Source organism: Rhea pennata, chromosome 6 (assembly GCF_028389875.1).
Source record: "Rhea pennata isolate bPtePen1 chromosome 6, bPtePen1.pri, whole genome shotgun sequence".
In the NCBI taxonomy this organism is placed as follows: domain Eukaryota; kingdom Metazoa; phylum Chordata; class Aves; order Rheiformes; family Rheidae; genus Rhea; species Rhea pennata.
Window position 1 is genome coordinate 700428 of NC_084668.1, and position 20841 is coordinate 721268.

Sequence of the window (20841 nt, forward strand, 5' to 3'; positions counted from 1 at the left end):
GTTCCTCCAGTCCTGTTCACTCCTAAGATATTTTGAGTTGGTTGTTTTTAAATGATAGCTACCATGCTACTTATTTCTGTCTTAAAATTGTAAATTTTAAATCTCTCTATTGTTGAGAGTAGGAAATGGAAGTTTCTGGTCAGTGGACTACTTACCCCATCATCTGTCCCTTCTGGTATGGTATAGTTGTCCATCAGATTTTTTGACCTCACTGAACATTTATAAGAATACTTAGTTCACTTGCATTGTTTAATACTGTAAAGCTGAAAGTTAAGAGTGTGGACACTGACTCATCTAAATCATAAAGGAGACAAGCTATTACAGCTCTTCTGGTGTCGGAAGACTTGTCTGTGTTTGCTGCTTAGAATTGGGAAAGCTTGTCTATACCACAGTTTGTGTGCTTTATTGAAACGAGGGTGGAGTGTGTGTGTGTGTGTCGTCAGAGTTGGTGTGTATCGATGGAACATGGTAAGAGACACTGGAAATGTGTAAAGTCTTAGTCAGTTGGATGTGTATTTTAAAATGGATTTGGATTTGCATAATTTAACCCATTTTATTTTTTATTTTTATTTATTTTTTTTTCCCAACAGAGCTGGTAGTACGTGCCTCCTGCAGCTGATTGGTTCTGTAAAAACCATGAAAAGCATAAAAGGGCTATTGCAAACCTTTGGAGATGTGGAAGATACAGAAAGAGTGTGTGGGTCTCCAGCCTCCTGCTGCCTACCTTTGTGCAGCTTTGCATTCCTTTGCTCAGTTGCCTGGAGGTATCTTGGTCATGTGGTTTCTGATTCAAGCCAAGCCCAAATGTTTTCATGCCCAGTCTGGTCTATTTTCTGAGAATCATTTTAGATGTCTCAGTCCGTTTTATTGTGGTTTCCTTAAGAGTCTAGTCCAGCTGAATTTAAGATGATTCCTGGCCTAAGTAAACACTCATAAGCAGACATATTAGCCACTGATTTATCTCAGCAGCTGTGCTCCTGTTACCCAAAAACCTATCTTCAGAGCTCTAGAGTTAGATCTGTGCTGTTGAGAACCCAAGGTTGGTGGTTGTTGCTTCTTTGAGTGGAAAGTTTTGCAGCATGAAACTCAGAGGTAGTTAAATTGACATATTCCTATGGAGGCAGAATCTGACCTTGCTGATCTAGCTTTGTGTTTCCACTAAGCATCAATGAGGAAATGGAAGCCTTTTGATACTGACTGGTAGACCTATTCACCAGTATTATCAATTGTGCTGGACAGTTTGGTTTTGAAAACTTCCAGGGCATCCAGAATACACTTCCTTGTAGGTTTGTAAATGATCTTTGCACCTTTTGTAGGAGTGGTTTCCACAAAAGGTTGTTTGGAGGAAGTATATTTACTCTAATTTGTTCACTTTCATTGTGGAGGAAAATAGCTTTATGCTGAATACTTCCTCATATTGAAAAGAAAGTTGGATGGACCCCTGCTCTGTCTGAAATAATGCTGTCTTTTTTGTTCCATTATATTCAGAATGGTTTCTTACTCCTTGTCTCATTAGTTAAAAGGGCTCCTGATCCTATGTGTGTTTGGCACTTTCTTCTCTTTTAGAAGCGTTTCATAAAGGTTATCTCTGACTACTATTTGTCTTCTGCCTGTTAGGGTAACAATCGCAGCTTGATCCTGCGTGTTGATGTCAGGCCTTGGAAATTGCCAGTGGATGTATGTCATCAGCTCACTTTGATCAAGAGGGAGTGCTCATGCTGTTTTGACTTAATTTCTATATGATTGTGAATGAGTTGCTCTATGAACTGGCCCTACATTCAGAAATCCAAAGCTAGACTTGCCCATAAAGAGTGTTTTAGCTTGTCTGTCTTCACGTTTGCAGTTGGCTAGAAGTATATGCAAGGTCAGTCACTCTGTCTTAGGTGGTGAACAGTCATTTGATTGGCTGATTTCAGGATCTTTAAGGGTAATTAAAACAAAAGTCTGAATAAATAACAGAACAGTTTTTTGAAGATATAAGTACAGTCAGGTTTGTCAAGGCTGTGTGGAATGTATGAGTTTGAAAACTCATAGCTAAATAGATGGAAAGGGAATGCATATCAGAGCTCTAAAAAAAAGTATCACAAGCATACATATTTGGAATACGCTTGACTGAGGGAGAGATAAGATGCTCAACTATTAGACTGAGGGTTAAATAGCATGGTAATGACGACATGTATTATGACTTTGTGACTGGGAAAAGATAATTCCTTTCACCAGGAGGACACAGATAAAGAACTGTTTGCCTGTAAGATCAAGATGGATGAGACTAAAACGGCAATTACCAAATGTCTGTGTAGTAATTTGAAAAGGAAGAAAGATCTGAGTAGAGAGCTCCAACTCTTTTAGCATACTGTTTTGAATGTTGGCTGAATTAGTGTTTGTGGGTGAGACTGGCACAGGTGTGACTTGAGAGGAACAGGGATGGAGAGCTGTGATGGAGCTTCATGAAGCGTCAAATGAGAAAGGAGAGCAACTTGCAGGGTGCCTCAAGGGTGTGGGACTAAAGCAAGGGGAGAGAATTAACACAAGACCAAGGCAGGCTCATGAGAGAGAATGAAAACAGAGTTATACTAGAGCTCTAATGTGAACAAAACAGAAGTAACTTTGAGATTAGACAGTGGTGTAGGAGGGACAAATCTCAGTTCTAGGAAGGAGGAGCTGAAATACTATTCTCTGCCTTAACTCTAAACCCAGCTGTGAATTACATTCATCTTAAAATGAAGATTGAACTTCACTGAATCTGAAAAGATAACGTTTGAAGTTCTGTGTGCCTCCGTGATAGTGTCCAACTTGCATAATCTTTCTGGAAGGGGAAAGGTTGATGGGGCTGTAGAAGAACCTTACATAGTCCTAGGACCAGTGCACCTACCTTGTTGGTTTGCTTTGAGGCAGGAAAATGGGCTACCGTGCATGTAACATAATATAACATTTTCTGTACTTCGTATTTAAGAACAGAGTAATATGGCTCTGGTCTGTCCAAACAGGCAGGACTAAATTGTAAAACAATATTGTTAAAATTCTGTGGTGGGGTAATATAATCTCTGGAGAATTTTACTTGCTTATGTAGCAGGGTGTTTCCTTCTTTCTCTATATCGCTAATTGCACTCTGCTTTTTGGACTCCAAAAGAATAGTTAATAAAAGAATCTGAAATAAAAATGTGTTGTGCGACATGAGCCTGTGGAGTATTAGGAACTTCTGTTCTCAGTCTGATTGCTCTAAAAATATTTTCTTAATTTATATTCTGCTTCTGTTGGCTTGCTGACACTTTGGAGCAGTTAAGCTTTAAACAGCAAACAAAACAAATACCTGACTTTTTCCTATACGTTAACCTTTCCTACTTTTAGCAACCTACTGCTCTTGAAGAATGTTATTCTAATCCCACCTTAATCCATTAGAAATGAGCCAGAGGTGTAAAGCCTGATTCCTAGAGTGCTTTTCCCAGAGTATTTCCTGTCTTCCTTTCCCCTTCCCTTTGAACAAGAAGGGGCATGCTTTTGTGACTTGTCCAGTAATACTTCAGAGAGCCATATACCTCAGCAGCTTTCTTTTCTGCTTGGTAACTATTCTGTTACTTCTGTGCTTGTTTCTCTCTCCTGTCCTGCTTGTTTGTGTATTTGGTAGCTTGATTTTATGGAGCACCTGTGTGTGTTTGCTGATTCATGCTGCAGTTGTGTGATTCTGCCAAAGCAATGAAATGGATAAAAACATTTTGAGCAGGTTTTTATCAAAATTCCATGAGTTGTGTTCTGGTTAGGATGCTTGTGCTATGGGGGATAAGTAGAGTATTCTTGTGCTAACATTGTAGAGCCCAAGAAGATAATTGTAGAGGATGAGACTTGCCCTGGATGGCAAAATTCTGCTGGGATTATTGATGTGCAAGTGAAGTTTATTACTAGTGGTGAAATACTTAAAGGGTCATTGGAGGGAGTCTGTCCACAGTGACCAGTGATGAGTGCTTTGAGTAGCAGTCCCCGGATTCACTTACCTGCTATTAGGCTCCCAATGATCCAGCCTGATAACATCAGAGGCTGAAAATAAAAAAACATTTACACCTTTTAAGGTCCCTGCATATGTGAAAACACAGAACTCTGTAGTGAGATACTGCTTAATTAATGCCTGTGGGATCTAGGCAATGTTTACCTTTCAGTTAGACTTGACACAGTGAGTGTGAGGGATGGTTTTTAAATACTCTTCACATTATATAATCAGACCCTAGTAATTAAATTAAAGAAAGACACTCCCCTCCCCACTCCCCCAAGGCTAAGCAGTGTGTTCAAATTTTTTTTGATTGAACTACTGTAACTTTTTTTAGAGGAGAGTTTGGGTTTTTGCTGAGACGACCTGTTTTTAGAAAAGTTTCAAAAATGCTGGCTGAAGAGTTCTGGGAAACTTTGACAGGCCATTCATGTAATATTTAAGAAGTTAATGAAAAGCCTTTAAAAATCATGGCCTTAAATTAATAGCTGTTGAACTCACACTCTAACTTCAACTGTTTCAATTTTCTGATAAGATTATAGTGTAATTCTCTGAGGGGGTTAAAGCCAAATTGTAGGAGAGGGCTGGTGTGGGGATAGTGGGCATCTCAGTGTTGTACACAGATTGTGACACAACCTTGGGCTTCGGTGGTGCTGGTGACCTGACGCAAGTGCAGCAGTTTTAAAATCTGATCTCAGCCCATCATTATGATAAAACATACTCGCCTACATGGTGGAATTGCAGTGTAGAAAGACCTTTTGTCAACCTTTCTTGCAGCCACTCTTCTAAAACTTTCTTAAAGGTCTGATGATGTATATAGTTTTTCAAGAACTAAATATTTGCAGACATGCAAGTAGTTTCCTATTAAATAGTCTCAAGAAATTGCAAGAACCAGCCTGTCAGGAATTGAATCAAATCTGTATCAGGAGAGGTAGCTGACGATTGTGTGATGAAAGTGAAGTAAAATACATAATGAAAATGGGAACTTTTCTACCTTATTGTTTTTAAACTAAAACAGAAAGAGAAGTAATATTCTGATTAGAATATAATTTTTATTAGGCAGATGAATTTTTAGAATTTTAAGAACTATAATTTTTTGGAGAACTATGAAGTGATTGTTAAGTCAAGACCTACCTTCTTGCTAGTTTTCACCTCTATGAGATCAGATACACATTCCCATGGTCTCTGTCTTGCTAGCACTGCTAGCATTGCACCTTGGGATGACTTGGATCAGCAGATTTTTTCACTGATCTGTTCTGACCTACCCTTGAGCCTTGCAATTGCTAGAGCCAGGAGGAAGGAGAGAGTGAGAAGGTGCCTAGAGTGGTGACACTGAGGTGAGGCAAGGTTGGACTGCCTGATTTGACAGTGCTGAGTCTTTGAGTGGTCTAACCTGGTTGTGAAACCATACCCTAATAAAGCTTGACACTGAGCTCCTGTCAAACTGCATGATCTTTTAGTGTAGGTATGAGTTGAGTTTCTGCCCATGCTGTTGTTTTCCTCACCTGTCACAGACAAGTGATATAAGCAGTATTTGAAAGTTCATTTTGAAATGCCTGTGAGCTGTGAAAGCATATTTCTCCCTGAACTCTTTCATCACATACTACGCATTAAAATCTTATTAAATAAAGTAGTGCTAGCTAGATGAAAGCAGACCAGGCCTCAAAGAGGTGGACTTTAGATAGGTTAAAAGTATTTGTCAGTGAGTTTGTTTTGGAAGGAACAGAGACACAATTTGTATGTGCAATTTTCAGCTGACAAGTGATCAGAAATATTTGTGTTTGGGTCTTGTTCACAACTAATGTCTAGATCCAGGTTCTGTGTTTAGGGGAGAGTGAGTTACCTTCATTTAAAGTTCTGTGGTGAGAACTGGTAGCTGATACTGATTACTAAGAAAGAAAAATTCTAGTTAAAAAAAAAAAAAAACTACATCTCATAGCAAGATTTGAAAGATGAGATGTTTTCCTTGCTTCTCTTATGCCCAAGGCCCCAGCACAAATTAAGTTGCCAGATGTTAATGGAAATTTTCTCTACTTTGTGTGGGCATTTAGAGTAGGTTTAGCAAAGTGAGTAGTACCCAAGGTTGTGTATAATTCTGCTGAATTTATTTTAACGGACAAGGAAAATGTCCAAGAAACTTTCCATTGCACAGCTGCAACACAGCCTTTTCATGCCAATCGCAGAATGCCATGTTCTCTTCTGCAGGAACTGGCTGTGTTCTAATACCTATGTAGCAATAAAATGTGTGTAGTATAATAAAATACTGTCTTTGTTTAATGTTCAAGGTGCTTAATGAGCTTCTGAAATGTGTGAGAAGTAGCAATAATTTGTGTACATCTAACAGTGTCTTGACTTGGTACTTACTATATACCCCAGGCACATATACTGTAAGACGAAGCTACTGCATACTTAATTGTTTGCTTGCCTTTCTTGTGAAATTGCTTGTGAATGCGTATCTATTAGTTGCCCGTATAACCCAAACCATGTCTAATTGGTTCTTTGCATGTATGGAACTGCATTTTTAAATTTCAAGATGCTGTCAGTGATGACATGATCAGTGAGCCATATGCACTAACTTAGTGAATGAGCAATTTTAAGGATTAATATTGTGTGAAGGCTCTGCAGAGGAAAGCTTTTCTTTGGTACTGTATTAGTCTTTTGCCACTACCTCCTGTAGAATTTACTTACAGTACAAGGCAATAAATGATATGTAAAGATGCATATGTGGCTTCAAAGGCATCAGGAAGTTGCAATATATGTTGGGATTTTCAGATCAATTTAAGTCTGTGCCACTCTATTGCTCATAAGCCATCCAATGTCATCTTGCCTAAGACACTTGTATTGATGCAGTACCTACACAAGTTGAACCTTAATAGCTGGGCCACCTCTCTCTCTTCAGTCTCCTTCAACCACACTGAGTTTTGCTGCCCAGATACAAAGCCCTGAGTCCACCTGCTCACCAGCTGACCTGTATGGGGAACCTTGCATTAATTTTACTCTCTTTGCCCCTTATGCATCCTGGGCCTTCAGTTGCTCTGCGCCTCTCCAGGAATTACAGGAATTATTCTTCTGGACACAAGCAAGCTTTGCTTCTGTTTCCATTAAAGCAGAGGCTGTACTTGCGTGACTCTTGCCTTCCTCTTCCTGCCCTCCTTTTTTTTTTTTTTTTTTTTTCCGTTTTCCTTTCTTGAAAGGGAATGAAGAATTTCTTGCTTCTGGTCCACTTACCTGGGTGGGATTTTTTTCCCTCTCAATTGAATAGTGTGTGGTGTTTTCTCTTTTTTCTTCTCTCTATGCACTGTATTTCTCTCATTTGTTCTTCTATGCTATGCAGTTTCTGTAATTAGTATGTTGGCTGAAAGCTGTGGGTAACAGCACAGGTAATAAATGAATTCTTACTTGTAGCCAGGTGGGAGGCTAAACAGGATTTTATTTTTTTTAAGTGACTCTTACAGTTTGTTAATTAAAGAAAAGAAAGAAAAACTAGATTGTTGCTCTTCATGAGACCACTCAGAACTATACCCTCTTATAGAGTAGCTTTCACTGACATTTCACAGTGTACAGGTTGGTTTCCTCTTGGATGTGTTGTTATCCAGCAGTGTTGTGATTTTGCTTTTATGTTGAGTACAGGTGAACTGTTATCTGATAGCACGTCACTGTCTTGTGTCATGTTGTGGTCATTTGAATCTGAGATATTTAACCTTTCAAGATGACGATCTTTTGGTCATTTTCTTGAGCTGGAGTGCAGGCACTGTTGATGTGTGTCTTTGCACTTGATCGTGATTGCTAAATGGAGTTTGTGGCTGATTTCCATCTTGCTAGATCTTGGCAACAAAGTTTAGGTTTTGTGAAAAAAATACGCAAGTTTGCCATTCTCTAACATTAGTAATGTCTTTGTGCTGTTCTGAGGATATTTGTTCATGTGAGTTTCAATTAAAAAATAAACCAGTGAATTATTCCTTCTAAATGCACAACTTTCCTTTTAAAGACACAGCTGTTGAGGTATTTAGCTGGTGTGTGACTATTGTGGATGGTAGAATTACAATCCAGTGTTACGGATGTTTTCTCGATAAAAATCTGATGAGGTACATGCAAAATATGTACAGCCCTTGGGCTCTTGGCTGGTCGCCACCAGGATTGTATATGATAGTGTGGGTGCTTCTGATCTCTTTAGAAATGCCCTCTCCTAATTTGTGTTCCCATGTCTGTGTCATATTAAGATGAAATATAATCTTGAATTTCTTCAGTACTTTGACTTGCTCTTTCATCTGGTGCATTCTTTGTGCTCTGTCAGGGGGATGGCATTAGAGGCTAAACACGTTTCCCAACAACTTGTGTTGGTGTCAGTATGGTATTTCGTGTTGTCTTAACTCCTGGTTCTTCTCTTCTTCAGTTTGTTGCAGTAGCTATCTAGGCCACTCCAGCTGCGGATTGTGGGTTTCACTTTGTTGTTGCTATCAGGCCATTAAGGAATGTGTTGGGAGAAAACAAATGGATTTTTCTTGTGGAGAAGAGAAAAAGGGATGTATTTACTATGGAAGTGAAAAAGGTATTGGGAATCACGTTTTCAGAATAAAGTCTATAAAGTCTTTAAACTGTTAGGACTTTGTGAATGCAAGTAGTAATCTTCTATTCCTATACAGACACACAGCTAATTCTTTTAGATATGTTCAGTTGGGTAGTCCTAACAGAGTATTGTAGCTGACATACGGTATGCATATTGCTGTTCATTTCTGCTTCTTAAGCCTGTTTAATTATTCCTCCTTTGGAATACAAGGCTGGCTCTCTGGTAGATACCTGCCTGCTCTGGAACTAGATGAATTTTGCTGTGTGCGGTTTAACAGATTTGTTTGAAATTCTGTTAGCTTCTCTGTGCTCAAGTGCTGCCACTTTGAAGGGATGTTTCCATAGTGACCTATAGGAAGTTTAAGCTTTTCTAAATATGTACTTTTGTAGAACAAAAGTTAAAACAAATCATCTGCTTATGTTTGTTGTACGTGGATGGGAATTTACAGAATAGTACATCCCACTTCCACCTCTGCTGTGTAGCTTCTGATGCTAAAGTATGGTATAGAAAGCTTAAATGGGAGGTACTTGTGTTTTGATTGCCCTCTAGTGGTAGTGATACTTAAAATTTTCAGTATAGGAAATGTCTTAAGAGTTGCAGTCAAAAATAATAAAAATATTTCTGTTTTCAGATTTATCAGTCTTTATGCATTACTTACTGGTTGCTTTCTAGCCCATCATTAGTGACCTAGAGACCTTCAGACATGGAAAACGACAATAGAAAAGTAGTTACAGTTCCAGTGCAGCCCAATTCAAACAGGCAGAATAAAGCAGCCAGAAGATGAGGAGAGCAGTCGGCGTGGGAGCACCGCCGGGGAGCCGGGGCAGCGGGCGGCTCCGCGGGCAGAGGCGGAAGGTAGCTCTGGGCGGCGGGGCGCCGGCGGTGCCGCGGCGGGGGAGGCCGCCGCGCGCCTGGCTTATCTGGGCGGCAGGCAGCGCGGCGCTGGCGCTCGAGGCGGCCGGGAGCCGCGGAGGGGCTGGGGCGGCCGCGGCGCTTATCGCGGCGGGGAGGGGGGTGGCGCGGCCTGGCCTGGCCGTGGTGCCCCCGCCGCCCGGTTTCGGGGGCTCCCGTCCCCGTAGGAGCCGCTTTGTCAGAACCCGCTCTGCGTGATCGTGGCGCTGGTTTATAAAGCGTTTCCTTTCAAGGTTTATTTTTAACTACTGACTGAACAGGCTCGCAGCAGACACGGCGTACTCTGATCAAAATGGCAACCAGCAAGGGATTTTGACATCTCTTCTAAAGCGTTTGGCAGGCTTTCAGCTGTCTAAACACAGAGTATTGGCTGGAGCTGGGTAATCACGTACAGTAAGAACGTGTCTTTGCCTTCTTTCCTCCTTCCCTGCCTCGTTCCCTCCCTCTCATCTAGTTCTACCTGAAATGTTTTGTTGTCTTAAAGCAGAGGGGAAGGCTTTAGTATAGTTAAGAGTTTTGTTGTTGTTACTTTTTAGAGTGTATGTACTTGCACTCAGGCCTTTTTTGAAGGAGAAGTGAGTTATGTTGTCAGGGTCGGAGGCTCGCTCCCAGCCTTTCCTCGCCGCCGCGCAGAGGGCTGCGTGGCTGCCTGCCAAAAGCCCCAGAGCTGTACCTAGTCTGCACACACACCACACGGGATTTTAATTGGCAATAAATACACGCAGGGTGGATTTTCTTTATAGACTGTTGCAAGTAAGCACAGGGTTTCGCAGCAAAAGCAGACAAAATATTCTTTGAGACTTTCAGGAGAGTGAACGTCTACAGGAACGAAGCTGCATAAAAGCAGGGTTTAACTTTCTGGTATTTAGCTTTCCCACTGAGAGGATGATGTACTTACGAAATGCATGAAGTCTATCAATATCCTGATTTTTTTTTCCTCATGTTCGTAACAGGAAGAGTCTATTTATACATGTAAGCCCCCCAAAAGAGGTCTGCACGAATAACTGCTTTCTGACATAGGGCTGACTGGTCGTTCAGCAGGGCTTTTTATAGACATGCAGCAAGCTGTTTCTGGAATGCCTGGATCCGAGCTGGGGCCGGAGAGGCCTCCTGGCTCAGCGACAGCACGGCTCCCTGCTTGCCCAGCTCCAGCTGACACTGGCCAGCTGAGTCATTTTAGGCAAATTGCTTAATTTCTGTGTTAGGCACTTAAATGTAGTTGGGAAAATTTGGTGTAATTTTGGGTGTGTTATTCGATAAAGGAATGTCTACTGTCATTGTGGTTTCATGGCTTTTTGATTTGTTCAGTTAGGACTGGTAAAACCCTCGTACTTGCTGATTACTTACTGTGTGCTACAACCCATGCTTGCTTTGTCCTGAGGCACAGGCACAGTTCGTGGACGTGGGGGAGTGCAGAGAGGGCCAGGAGCTGAATTTTAGAACCCAGAGTGTTGCTACTCCCCCTCCTGCAATAAAGAAAAATGCAATGGGCTAGCTCTTAGTGAGAAGCTTGTTCGCCTCTTCACTGGGGGTGCGTTTTGGTGATTTCCTTTCTCCCCTACCTTGAGAAATACGGGTGGGGGATATGTGTGTCTTGCTGCTTTTGCTGTTTAGTGAATCTTTATTGAGATGAACTGATACTTATTAAAAACAACAAATGCTAACAACTTGCAAAGTCTTTCTGGTTCCCATACTGTTGTCAGCTTCCAGTATCTTAAATTCCTTCTCTTTAGCTTGTCTTCAGTTCGTGTTTCATACTTTTTAATCTGATTTCCTGATGGAATTAGACTGAATTCATTGCTGTTTTCTTTTCCCACTCTCACTTGAGAAGGCTTGTGGAAGGTGGATCATGGATGAGAGAAGGGAGAGCCCTATGGAGGGGAAAGGCTGCAGAGTGAGCATGTCACGTGCTGTGTGGAAGGGTGGTGGTTCCACTGCCATGGGAGAATGGTGGCTGGTGTCCTCCTTTAATGAGGCACTGGAAGATGCAACTGAGAATTGTGAATCTGTAGAAGACTAGAGAACCATTTATTCACTTCTCAAGTCTTAACCCACTCTTTCCCAATTTTTATTTCCTGACAAGCACATTGTCCCTTTATTTCATGCTATTGCTGTGAGGACACTTCCTGCACAGAGCAGGAGGACGCAAGTCCGGCGCGCCATCCCTGTGAAGCTAACCTTGAGCATTCCTTCCCAGCTGGAGTGGGCAGGCATGCAGCTCTGCTCTGGTAGCTCCAGGCCTACTGGCTCGCCCAGTTCCACTGCGGCTGTGGGCTGGCGTCGTTAAAATCAAAGTTTTCTGCCTGTGCTCTTTGAACCATTGATGTGTTGAAAGAGGGCATGTGTCATCAGCCACCTTTGTCTAGGCTTGCAGAAAGGTATCTGAATGTAATGTCAAGAAATACACTTATGTAAGCTGTTAATGCAAATGAAACGGAGCCATGGTTAGGGTAGCTGAGAAGGATAATATTGCTCTCATGTTCCCCTCTTTTAAGTGACGGAGCCCCTTCAGCCTGACTCAGAATATTAAGTCAACTAACTGCTTTCTTCGGATTTAAATTCGCTTTAAAATTCTTTAGATTATTACTTGATGGTCACAAAATATCTAACTTTATTTCACCATGTTTCCAACATAATTGCTGAGAGCTGAATACTAGTGTGTATTAATGCACTGTAATGTATTAAGAAGGAGGAAGACAAAGTTATTTGGTTAATGGATGTTTAAAAGTGAGAGCTTTGTTTCTTCTAGGAGTTGGAGTGCTCATGCTGCTTGATCTGCTCTGCAGGCAGAGAATCTCAGAGAGCTGAAACTCCATATACTTGAGTTCAGAAACTTTTTATCATCTTAACTGATGATGGTGAGATTCCTAAAATGTTTTTTTCTGCAGAAACAAATCCATGTCAGGAAAGAAATATAAAAATAAATGGCTTGGCTTTAGTAATGAAGCACTTAAGCTGCTAATGATTTGTAAAGGCAACAACAGAAGATTTCTTTGAGGGGAGAAATGATAATATCTTTTTTTTTTCCAAATTTTATCTATTTCGTTGGAGCTAAGTACTATTCCATAAGAAGAATGATAACCACTCTATGCCTTGGCCAAAAAGCGCATCTCTGTTTCGACCACTTCCTGCCATTGGCTGAGCTGTTGGGCACACCGTTAGGCCGGAGGATCTCAACCAGAATGAAGCAGCGCAGGACCCAGGAGATCTCGCCAATTATTGGGTCCTGCTTGTCCTATTGAATCCTTGTAAACAGATAAAGACTGATCAATCATAGTTAGTCTCTGTTCCCTCAAAGTGGTTCTTCATTTTAGTGGAGAGTTTTTAAGAGATCGCTGTGGAAAACTTTCTTTCCAGAAGTCTTATAAATCATTCTTACCTCAAAGTGAGAAGAGGACCATTTATCTTTTTTGTAAAGACCAAGTAGCATGAGAAATATGACATATGCAAGCAAATTCACTCCTTTACTTCTTTTGGACAGGGTGTGCGCCTTTACTGGCATGCTGGAAACAGCCTGAGCTTTTACACAGCATGCAGTTACCTGTCCTTGGTATCAGAGAAGTGAAGCTGGGTCATTGAAAGGACAGCCCTTGAAAAAGCAGCATAAAACTGGAGATGACTTTTACAGTCATCACAGAAGAGTGATGTCCCTTAAATACAGCTTACTCTTTTTCTTCTTGTCTAGCAACTATCTCTGCCAGTTGAAGTTGTTCAGAGTTCTCTAGCTGAGGTCTTTCACGTTTCCCCTCAAAGCCTAAAGGACATGCAATTTTATACAAAGTTCTTAAGTTCACAGCAATTTAACTCTTTTAAGACCTATTTTAAAGAGCAAAGCCTCTCTATTTTATATCCATCTGCTTGGTACTGAAAGAAATGATGCTTCCCTATTGGTGTACTTGTAAGTTTGCACTGTAGTTGCAAGTGGTGTTTCTGTGGCTCTTCAAAAAAAAAAAAAAAACTTTACAAAATCGCAATAAATTATGAATATTGTAAATGGAGGAAATTCATTTTTTAAGAAACGAGGCACAATTAAAGAGACCACTGAAATCCAGTTGTTCTGAGTTTTCTGTAAGAAATGAGTGAAAGTGTTGATAAACCTTGGGTTTTGAGATGGTTACGCTTTAAGAACTGTTGCTTCAAAAGGTATCTGATAGTGATACTGTACACAGCACTCATGTCTTTCTCTCCTTCTGCAGATCTGCAATGATAGATGGAATTATGATTCTTGCTGTACTGATCATGATGGCTTTTCCCTCCCCCAGTTTGGAAGGTAAGTGAGGTGTGCGGTCACGCTGTCTGCTGCTGAAGGGTTCAGGCGCAGGCTTCGCTGTTGGAGTGGCTGGCGCAGATCCATGGCACTGTGGTTATTTCACAAGCTGATGGCATAGGCAGAGTCTTCTCAGGAAGGAGATTTTTGCTTTCCCATTTCAAGTTGTCTCGAAGGAAGTTCATTGTCCATTTATGTATAAAGCACACAGCATGTGCGACCGGCACAGTGTCTTGCCGAAGCCTGGGGAGTTAAATGGGGAAACGACATTTAAAGGACAAATTACGGAACTAGGAACTGACTGGACCTTTCCGGCCCATAGGCTAAAATGCACTTGTACTGCCAGCATTTGTAAAAAGCTAAGCTGTTCTGTGGGAGGGCCCTTTTATTTGGGGCATTTGTTATGAAGTTTGGTAACTTTCTATGACTGCTCCAGTAAGATCTCTGAATACTCAAAGTGAGATTTTTTCCATACATTATGTGGGTTTGTACACACAGATGTTTTATGACATAGAGTAAAGATAAGATTTGCCTCAGCAAAATGGGAGAACAGCATGCTTTCCACTGTTATGGAGAGGCAGTGATGGTTCATCTGAAAGTGTTTTGGATGTTTTGAGATGGCCTTGTGAAGGATGCCTCCTTGCTCTCTTCAAACAGCCTTTTTCTTTTTGTAGTTGAATAAAGGTTTCCTGCACGTTTGCATGGTTTTCTCAAATGTAAATATGTTTGAAGTGATTTGAGGTGTATCTAGTGTGTATTAAGGCATAGCTATGATCTTTCTCATTTATCTGGTCAGAGCTCTTTCTGGAATACTCTACTGCAGTGTATTATCAGTGCTGATGCAAATAATAAAAGGCAGGGTATGTTAAATAAAAAGTTAAATAGAAAGGTGAAAAAATGCATGTTGATTTAGTGGTTCGCTTTAATGTCTGAATAGGAAATTCTAAGAAAACTTTAAAAAAAAAAAAAAGAGGGGGGGGGAGGGGAGGGTGCCTTGGACAGTTATTTAATGGAAATCACTAAGCTGCTGATCTTAAACAAAAAAAGGGATCAATGGCTGTAATTGCTTTCCCTTCTTAACACAGCTGAACTACAGCTATCTGCTTCTTGTTTTTTTCAGCTTTTCAGAACTGCTTTTATTAACAGTCTTAAAGATAAAACCATCCACCTTTCATATCCTTAACATGAAGAGCAGTAAGTGGACAAGAGAAAAATACAGGGAATCTGCATGTTGAATTTTAGTTTTTTGATTAATTTCACTTGCATCACGTGCGTAATTGTATACTGACACTGCCTGCATAGTACAGACTATAGAACAGAATTATCAAACCACTATACCCTTCCCTAGCTACCTTACAGATGTTAATCTTAGCTGTTATTTGACCTGACTCCCCTTAAAGGCAATTAGATTTTATGACTTTTTGTTGAAGAAATGACAATAAGTAATCAGTGAAAGATGAATTACTAAATCATGCTGGAACTCTTTTCCTCCTTTCCTGGAAATGTCTGTACTACTCAAAATGGAGGTATATAATCATGCTTAATCTGGGAACAAAGGCAAAACTGGAGCAGATGTGCTGCTAGAATGAATTTTGGAAAGCAGACCTATGTTTGCAGTAAGTTCCAAGGTGGGATGCTCTGGTGGAGACCTGTTGAGGGGAAGGCAAGCTAGCTGATACCCTGCTGCCTGCTAGCAAGTCACGGAGATGGGTCTTTCTCAATGTGAGAGCAGACAGCTGGGCCACTGGAGGCCATGTCCTGCTGCTTTCCAGAGGCAACAGGTAGCTGCAGGAGTGCCATTGCTCCCTGTGCATTGACTCTCTGTTTCTGTCTGTAGCATAAGGGTGGTAATTTCTGATAACATCTGCCTCTAAATGTAGAAACTATCTTGCCTGTAGCTGGTAAAATTGCTGACCGTAAGTTCTGTGGCAAGCATTGTGTTTTGTTTTCTTCTAATTTCAAACTGAATCAAGTCCTCAGCTAGGTAGTGATGAACACTGCTTGTAAGCCCTGGGGGGAAGGGGGGGGTTGGTCGTGGGAATTTGGGTCTGGCTCCAGAGCAGCTGAGTTCTCACCGACTGAAAATCCATGCCAGCAGTCCTGTTCCACATACTATGGCCCTGCCAGACCAGCACTGGTTCTGGGCACCCGTGACTAGCTGTCCTGGAAGGGTTTGTGGGCTGTGTCCTTCAGCCGAGCTCCAAAACGGCCAATGAGCGACCCTTAACAGGGACCTTCCAGCTAGGCCGTTGCAGAATTACAGGGAAAGGTCATATGCCGGAGTTGTTAGTGGAACCACGTTTAGAGTTTTCTTATGGAGAGACCTCCTTTTACTTCCGTCACACGTGGGTTGTTTGATAGGCAAGCTCATCTGTAGTGGTTTCGTATTGTCGTGTGCATCCCAACTGCAGCATGTTCTTTGAGTTAGTTACACAGTGAGGGTGTTTCATGGTTCAGTTTTGTTTAGGTTTTCCTCAGTCTGTCTTTGGAAATATCCTCTCTGACAGTGTAGTTGCACTTCTAGGGACAGAGAAGTGTTTTCATGCATGCTTTTTTCTTTTTCTTAATGTTGATATTTTGAGAACAGGCTTGTCTTCACTTCAATACGTGCACAAAATAATGAGGGGTGGGAGAGAAGCAGAATCTCTGGTTTTTTTATCTTACTATATTTACAACATGTCAGACCATTTCCTTTCATTAGAATTGGGCTAGAAGATTCTTGCACTCTTTCATGGTTGGGCTAAATGTCTGGACATACATTAGAGTAGTGTCTAGGTGCGAACTCTGTATTGTTCTTGGGCTTCAGAAGATGGGATTAAACATGAGCTGATGGGTTTTTGTTTCCCTGAAATGGCTTACAATCATAAAGGAAAGATCACCACCACCAAAAGAAAGTCTGTTTGTAAAGTTAAATGGACTTCCAGGAGATTTTAATTTTTCCTTGTCTGCTTTGCTTCAATTCGTTACAGTGTGTAGCCCTAATAGAACTCACCTCTTTGTCTTATCCTAGTCATTTAAGAAAGAACATTACTGCCTTTTTAATATTGTTTGACCTTTGAGTGTGAAATTCCTGTACCCTTAAGGATATTAGATTATCCTCTTTTATCTTCTTGGAGAATTCATCAACTTTCTTATTTCCATGAATTTTGGAACAAGCTTCACATATGATTTCTAACATTTTAGTTTGATTTCAGGGTTTTCCATTTGAAAAGAATGATCTTTCTCAGCAGGTGGTGACACTCTCAGACCATAGTGGCAAGCGTACAAAAAAGATAACCTTAATATGACTCTGAGTGGTCTTCAGTGCCAGTGCCTGAGCCCCTGTGGTTCTGAAGATTGAATTCTGCTGTGCCTCTGAGGTTAGCTGATGATCGCAGTGTCTGTGCATGCACAGTATGCAGTCACAGAGGCATGACAGCTTCCTGCCGCACAACTGTGGGTTGTGTGTGTGTGTGTGTGTGTATATATATGTATATAAAAAGTTTACTGGTGGGTCTTGATCTCCTTTTCTGCTTTACCAAACTCTGATAAGGGGGAGTTAATCATTTCTATTAAATTTCCACCATTATGAAGTCAGATCTTGATAAACTGGATCTTAGTTCATCTATCATTTTTAATTCTGTCGGTCCTCAGCCACCTGGCTTTTTTCATAGGCCCATATTAAGAGGTCCTGAACTTCCATGTGAGTTGTCCCTTTGAGGCATCAAGTCTGTGTGCACGTGCGTGCAATTTTTAATCTGCAAAATGAAATTTCTTTAAGGGAGGACATGTGATAATAGTACAGTTCAAGGGCATTGCTGGAAGGAAATAATGTGATATTGTTAAAGCAATTCTTTAAAATATGTAAGTAGAGATTGTGTCTTTAGAGAGGAAAATTGACTCTTACTATAGTTTTTACTATTTATACACTTATTGCAGTGCTTTGTTTGACTCTATCACATATTTAAGATAGGCATTCTGTTCAAACTGAACTTAAAATTCAAGGTTGCTCTAGTGTAAATGGTGTCTAAGTGCTTGTTTTACTATCTGTTGGATTGAAAATGAATTGCCTTTCTAAATGTGAAGAGATATCACTGAAATATTAAGATGTAGTACCAGAGAAATCGATTACAAATATTTCCTTAGAAATTAAAGCTTTGGTATGCTTCCAAACAGTTAAACAAAATGCTTACAATCCAGGAATTGAAGACAACATATGAAATAAAACTGTCTAGTTTGGTAACTGATCATGTGGAATAACATTTTCAGAGAAGCCAAAACCTTGTGCTTGTTTCCTTGCCTATATGCATTTCTGTAGTTATCCCCAGTTCTCAAAATTTTGCAGCTTGTTGTTCTCTTGTGAGCATCCATGGGTTTTGCTGGTAGTAATTTAAAATTTGGAAGACTGAAGGCTTGTGTACCTGCACCCAGGAGCATTGCACCCAGGAGCATTGCATCCAGCGTAATGTACTTAGTGCAGTGATAAAGGGGAGGTCTTTGAAGATAGTTAAACATTGGAAATTCCATATTACTGATTAAAATGTGGAATATCTGAGTTCTTGTTCTGTTTGTATACCTAGATAATTAACAGTAATACATGAGGCACTGTAATTGCTTGTCTTCCACTAAGTAAATAAGCAAACTAAAAGCACTTTGGTTTTGACACTTTCATAATAATAAGCAATAAACTGTGTGAAAGACATAAAGACTTAGACATAAAGCTCTGAGGAGTTAATGCAAATCTCTGCATCTTTGTTTTGCCGGTCAGATTTTTTTGTATGCACAGTAAATTATATGGACCAAAAGTCCAGCGATGAGTCTGTGTATTTCGAAACAAAGATCTATGCAGTGAATGCGTTTAGCTAATGGAAGTATTTTTAAGTTTGGCTTCTTGCCTGCTTGTTGCCTGGCTGCTTGCTGTATATGCGGTTGGCCTGACTGCATTCCACGCTGGGAGTTGTTATTGGGTAAGTGCGTGTGTGCGCGTGTTTACAGGGGGTTAATCTGTTTCAGCCATCTCTCAGTTGCAGACGGCCGGTGGCATTTGGCAGTCGTGTCTGCTCCATAAACTTGCTAGTGCAGAAACACTCATGAGAGCTGTGAAGAAGTATCGTTCGATAAACTGTGCCTCTAATGTGCGTTCACCATATGCAACGAAACTGTGCTGTGCCAGTGCAGCTGGTTTCGCTTGGGAGAAATAAGGCTAGATTAAACAACCCTTCAAAGTTGGCTTTGTGCATGCCGAGAATGCCTTGTTGCTGTAGAAGTGTTTAGCTTGTAAGTATTCACTGATGCATCTCCTGGTTTGTTTGTGGTGCCCTTCTCTAGCCGCAATCCTGTTGTAGCTGGTGGCCAGCCGAGGCTGGAGCAGCAGGGATGCAGAGCTTTAGCAGGTTTTGCAGTCTGAATAAACTTTTGTGCTGGAGTAAAATTTATCTTAGTTAACTGTGTGTGGCACTGCAATAGCATTAACAAAGGAAGTGCTGGCAGGTATGTTGGTAGTACACCGTGGGGCTGGCAAAGCTACCAAGGAAACAAAGAAGCTGCTTGGGCATAAGGAATAGTAACCCTCACAAAGGAGAGTTTCTCCCTTTCCAGTCCACGAGTTCTTCAGTTCTTCACTAGATTTTTAAACAGCGGATAACTGATTTGTATTGGTCTGTGAACACACCAAGATCTGTAGCAGCTCGTGTATGTGTGTGTATATAGTCAGGGTCACTGCATCTTCATGTTCTGTTCAATGGATCCACAACTGTTGTGTCATGTTAGATCACTTAGCCTACCTTGAGACCAGAGCAGTCTACTGAAAAGAAAGAGTAGTGTGCTTAGAGCTGCAATGCACTGGTTTGTTGCTCTTCTGGGGTTTCAGGTCTGCTCTGTGTAGGCACATTAACAGGCCTGTGCACTTGCAGTAGCTTTTTGATCCATTTTTAGCACTGTAAGAACTCCCCCAAAAGGTTTGGCCAGAACTGTTCCTCTGGCTTCCCTGAAGCTTCCCTGGCCTTGAAGGGCTGCGGGTCCTAGGGGTCAAGAGAAGAGGGAAACCAGCTGGAGCAAGCTGCAATCCAGATTAATTTTCTTTGTGGAATTAGCATGGCTTCTGGATTGTACGTTAGTTGTCCTACACTATGTAGTCTGTGTACTGTTATTAAATATTTGCTGTTGTTAAATATTTGAAATAGCTGTTACTGCAGCCTGCAAATTTCAGCTGTGTACTAGCAGGCCAAATGTTTGCTAACGGCAATAGGAATTCTGTCCTTCCTCAGAGGGACTAAAATCCTTGCTACCCAAAGGGCTGTCCAGTGAAAGCTACCCTTACCACATGTATGGCTCTTGTAGTCATGATCTGCCTCAGAGTCCAACTTGGAAGAAAGTCTGTTACAGATCTTCAACTTTAAATGCCTTCAGGGACTCCAACAGGAGGAACCGAGATGAAGGGCTTGTGTTTTATAACACCAGCTGTCTTTTTCTGCTGTTGTGTGAGAAGAGGGGACGTAAAATTGATTATAAGAATCTGTTTGACAAGAAAAAAAAGAATCCCTACAAAATTAGGAAGCTATGCTACTTGTAAAACTAGGCTTGTGTATGCCTGTATTCAAAATCAATGTGATAGACCCTGTCTTATTTCGGAACTTCCCCTTAGTTTTTACCTTAGCAATTCAAAAATGGAAAATTATATTTGTTTATTGTGGGAGGAGGGGAAAAGGAATGGAAAAGAAGCTGAGTTATGTACCCAGTGGGCAGAGTCTAATGATAGGCTTGAAAAAGTCAAACACGTGTTACACTCGGCTGCTATTTTTAGGAGCATCTACTGCATTTGTGGTTGGAAATTTTTCTTGCATGCTAGAAAGAGTCGAAAAAGAGTATGTAAACATAAGCTGACGTGCCATAAATGTGTGTGCATGGACTGTGTGCTGGGGTGAGCGGTGGCATGTGCTCTGTCCATCAGAGTTGCGCCTGTCCTTAACTACGTGTGACGGCGCAACAGCCTCTCGCTGTTTACCACGATAGGCAGCTGAATCGTCCAGAAAATTGAAGTGTGTTTTGTCTCTGGAAAGTTCGCTGTGGTCCTGTATGCAGTATTTTCTCTGTTAACTAGTTGAGTGTCATCTCCTCTAGCCCGTGACCACAGTGACC

The 20841-nt window shown here is 41.1% G+C and overlaps 1 protein-coding gene across 7 annotated transcripts in view; it reads left to right on the plus strand.

Moving 5' to 3' along the window:
- The window catches only part of ACVR1 (activin A receptor type 1), a 63814-nt gene that overhangs the window by 17314 nt on the left and 25659 nt on the right, over positions 1-20841 (plus strand). For 3 of the 7 annotated variants that reach the window (XM_062578321.1, XM_062578325.1, XM_062578320.1), the window contains exon 2: positions 13655-13728. In XM_062578321.1, the coding sequence (XP_062434305.1) occupies positions 13655-13728 (74 nt within the window). Of the gene's footprint in view, positions 1-590; positions 765-8295; positions 8529-9218; positions 9402-12207; positions 12317-13654; positions 13729-20841 lie in introns of those variants that run through there. The other 4 variants (XM_062578322.1, XM_062578323.1, XM_062578324.1 and 1 more) reach the window with 4 other exon arrangements.